The sequence below is a fragment of the Quercus suber genome, unplaced genomic scaffold, assembly GCF_002906115.3.
Source record: "Quercus suber isolate HL8 unplaced genomic scaffold, Cork oak 2.0 scaffold_902, whole genome shotgun sequence".
NCBI classification, from domain to species: Eukaryota; Viridiplantae; Streptophyta; class Magnoliopsida; order Fagales; family Fagaceae; genus Quercus; species Quercus suber.
The window spans coordinates 63,274-65,210 of record NW_027070327.1 but is presented as its reverse complement, the minus strand read 5'-3'; the positions used below and the strand labels follow the sequence as shown (position 1 = coordinate 65,210).

General features: G+C 33.7%; 1 protein-coding gene across 1 annotated transcript; it reads right to left on the bottom strand.

The window, feature by feature from the left end:
- Positions 1-532: 532 nt before the first annotated feature.
- Positions 533-1,515, bottom strand: LOC111983025 (psbP domain-containing protein 5, chloroplastic; the record flags this gene model as incomplete). The annotated part of the gene is given in 3 exon segments (XM_065768195.1): positions 533-641; positions 916-1,082; positions 1,235-1,515. Coding segments are annotated over 3 exon segments (353 nt in total), but the record flags the coding sequence as incomplete, so codon positions are not given.
- Between the last annotated feature and the right edge of the window lie 422 nt (positions 1,516-1,937).

Genomic DNA, 1,937 nt, shown 5'->3' with positions numbered 1-1,937 from the left:
TACTGCCAAAGCCTTGTAACTTAGCTGACACTTCCTAATGTTTCCAACGGAGACATCTAGGGTTCAAATCCCCCACCCCCAACCATGGAATTATCAAATAAAAAAAGAGAAGTAGCCTGCTTTTACATAAATTATTTCAAGAATCAAGACATTTTAATTTTGGGAAAGACTATCCTAGAGGTTCTGAACAGAAAAATCCCGATTGTAAACAAAGAAAAAATTGAATGCTTTGGTGAATTTAAAGTATATGGTTTTCAAAATGTTTTACGAAACATAGAAACGGTTATATATTTTAAATGGTTCGAATATGAGACGGACTTGTGAAAGTTTTCATATCTAGAATCCAATCTTCTCTAATCTATAAAGCATTGAAAAAGATGTGTTGCAACACATCCTTAGATGCTTAGGAACAATTAGCTGATTCATAATGAAAATATTTTCCAGCATCAAAAAAAAAAAAATTGCATGATTTTCCCTTCTGTTTTAAATGAAAAGCCTTCAAAAAATTTATTTATTTATGCAGAAGGCCTACCATTTGAAGAGGAACTTCTTGGATGGCAACTCCACTGGGTACAAATATGAATAGGAATTTATTTCATCAACTAGTGGAGCCGTTTTCAACTCTTCCTCAGCAAGAGAACCTGCAAGAGAGGCTTAGTTAAATGAATTTTAAATCCATTTAAACTCTTTGAAATTTTGACAAATGAAAATAATTTAGAATGTACAGAAGAAGAAATGAATAAAAAATCCATTTCCAAAGTCATTACTACATAAGAATATCCACCCATTTGCCCATCGAAACTCTAATTTCCCTCAAATGTTTTTGTTTTTTCAAAGTGTACAAAGAATCTAAAATAAAAGCAAACACAGAGCCTAGCTTTAACCAAAAAATAAAGGTGAACAGGTGCAAATTACCTAAAGTTGGAAAGATTAAAGAGAATGAGGAAGATAGGCCGAAGAGCACCAAATCCCTTCTGCAAAACCCATTTTGGGAAGTGGGTTCTGAAGTAGCAAATGCACATGGTTGGAATTTGTCATGTATTCTACATTTCTTGTGATTTACAATAGTTCTGGTCAGGTCTCTGATTGCCAACAAACAACACAGCATTAGACCCAAAAAAAAAAAAAAAAAAAATCTTGGAGAGGGAAAGACATGCATGCATAAACAAATTCACACATACATATATACCAAAAAAGAGAAACTCAGAGAGAGAGAGAGAGAGAGAGAGAGAACCTGGAGCAGAGGTTGTGTTTAACAAGAAAAGGGTGGGTGGGTGTGGAGAGAGAAGGAGAGGGAGAGAGAAGAAGCATTGTTACTTTCTGGTAGTTCTTCTTCTGGTGTCTTTACCGACTCTTTGAGCTCCTCAGCTGCTCATCTACTTGGATTTTGTACTAGGAACCCAACTACATACATACAATCTCTAAAACTATGCTACTTTTTGCGCTTTGAGAAGTGAGAAGATACATTAATAGATATGGTTTGGTTTGGATTTATCATCTGCAGTTTGTAACGTAGGATTAAACTGACCAATAAAATGCTGCCATGTCATGTCAGTCGAAAGTTCCAAGACTCGTCATCTTCTCTCTAACTCGAACAACGAATATTTACCCTGGTAAACCAACGGCTAACGGTTAAACTCATTCTAGATAAGATAATCCAAACCGGAAACATTTGTGACCAGTGGCCAAACAAGAGCAAATGCTTTTCTTTTTCTTTTTTTTTCTTTTTTTTTTTTATATAAAGAAGTGTAATATTTGAGAAGACTATTTCACTCTTTGTTTGTTTGTTTGTTTTTTTTTTTTTTTTTCTTTTTTTAAATACTATTTTACTCTATACAAACCTATTAGTGATCTTCGAGTTTACAATATATTTTCAACTTCATTAAATTTTAAACTCACTATCCTTTGTCTCGAACGAACTAGAACAAATACTTGTA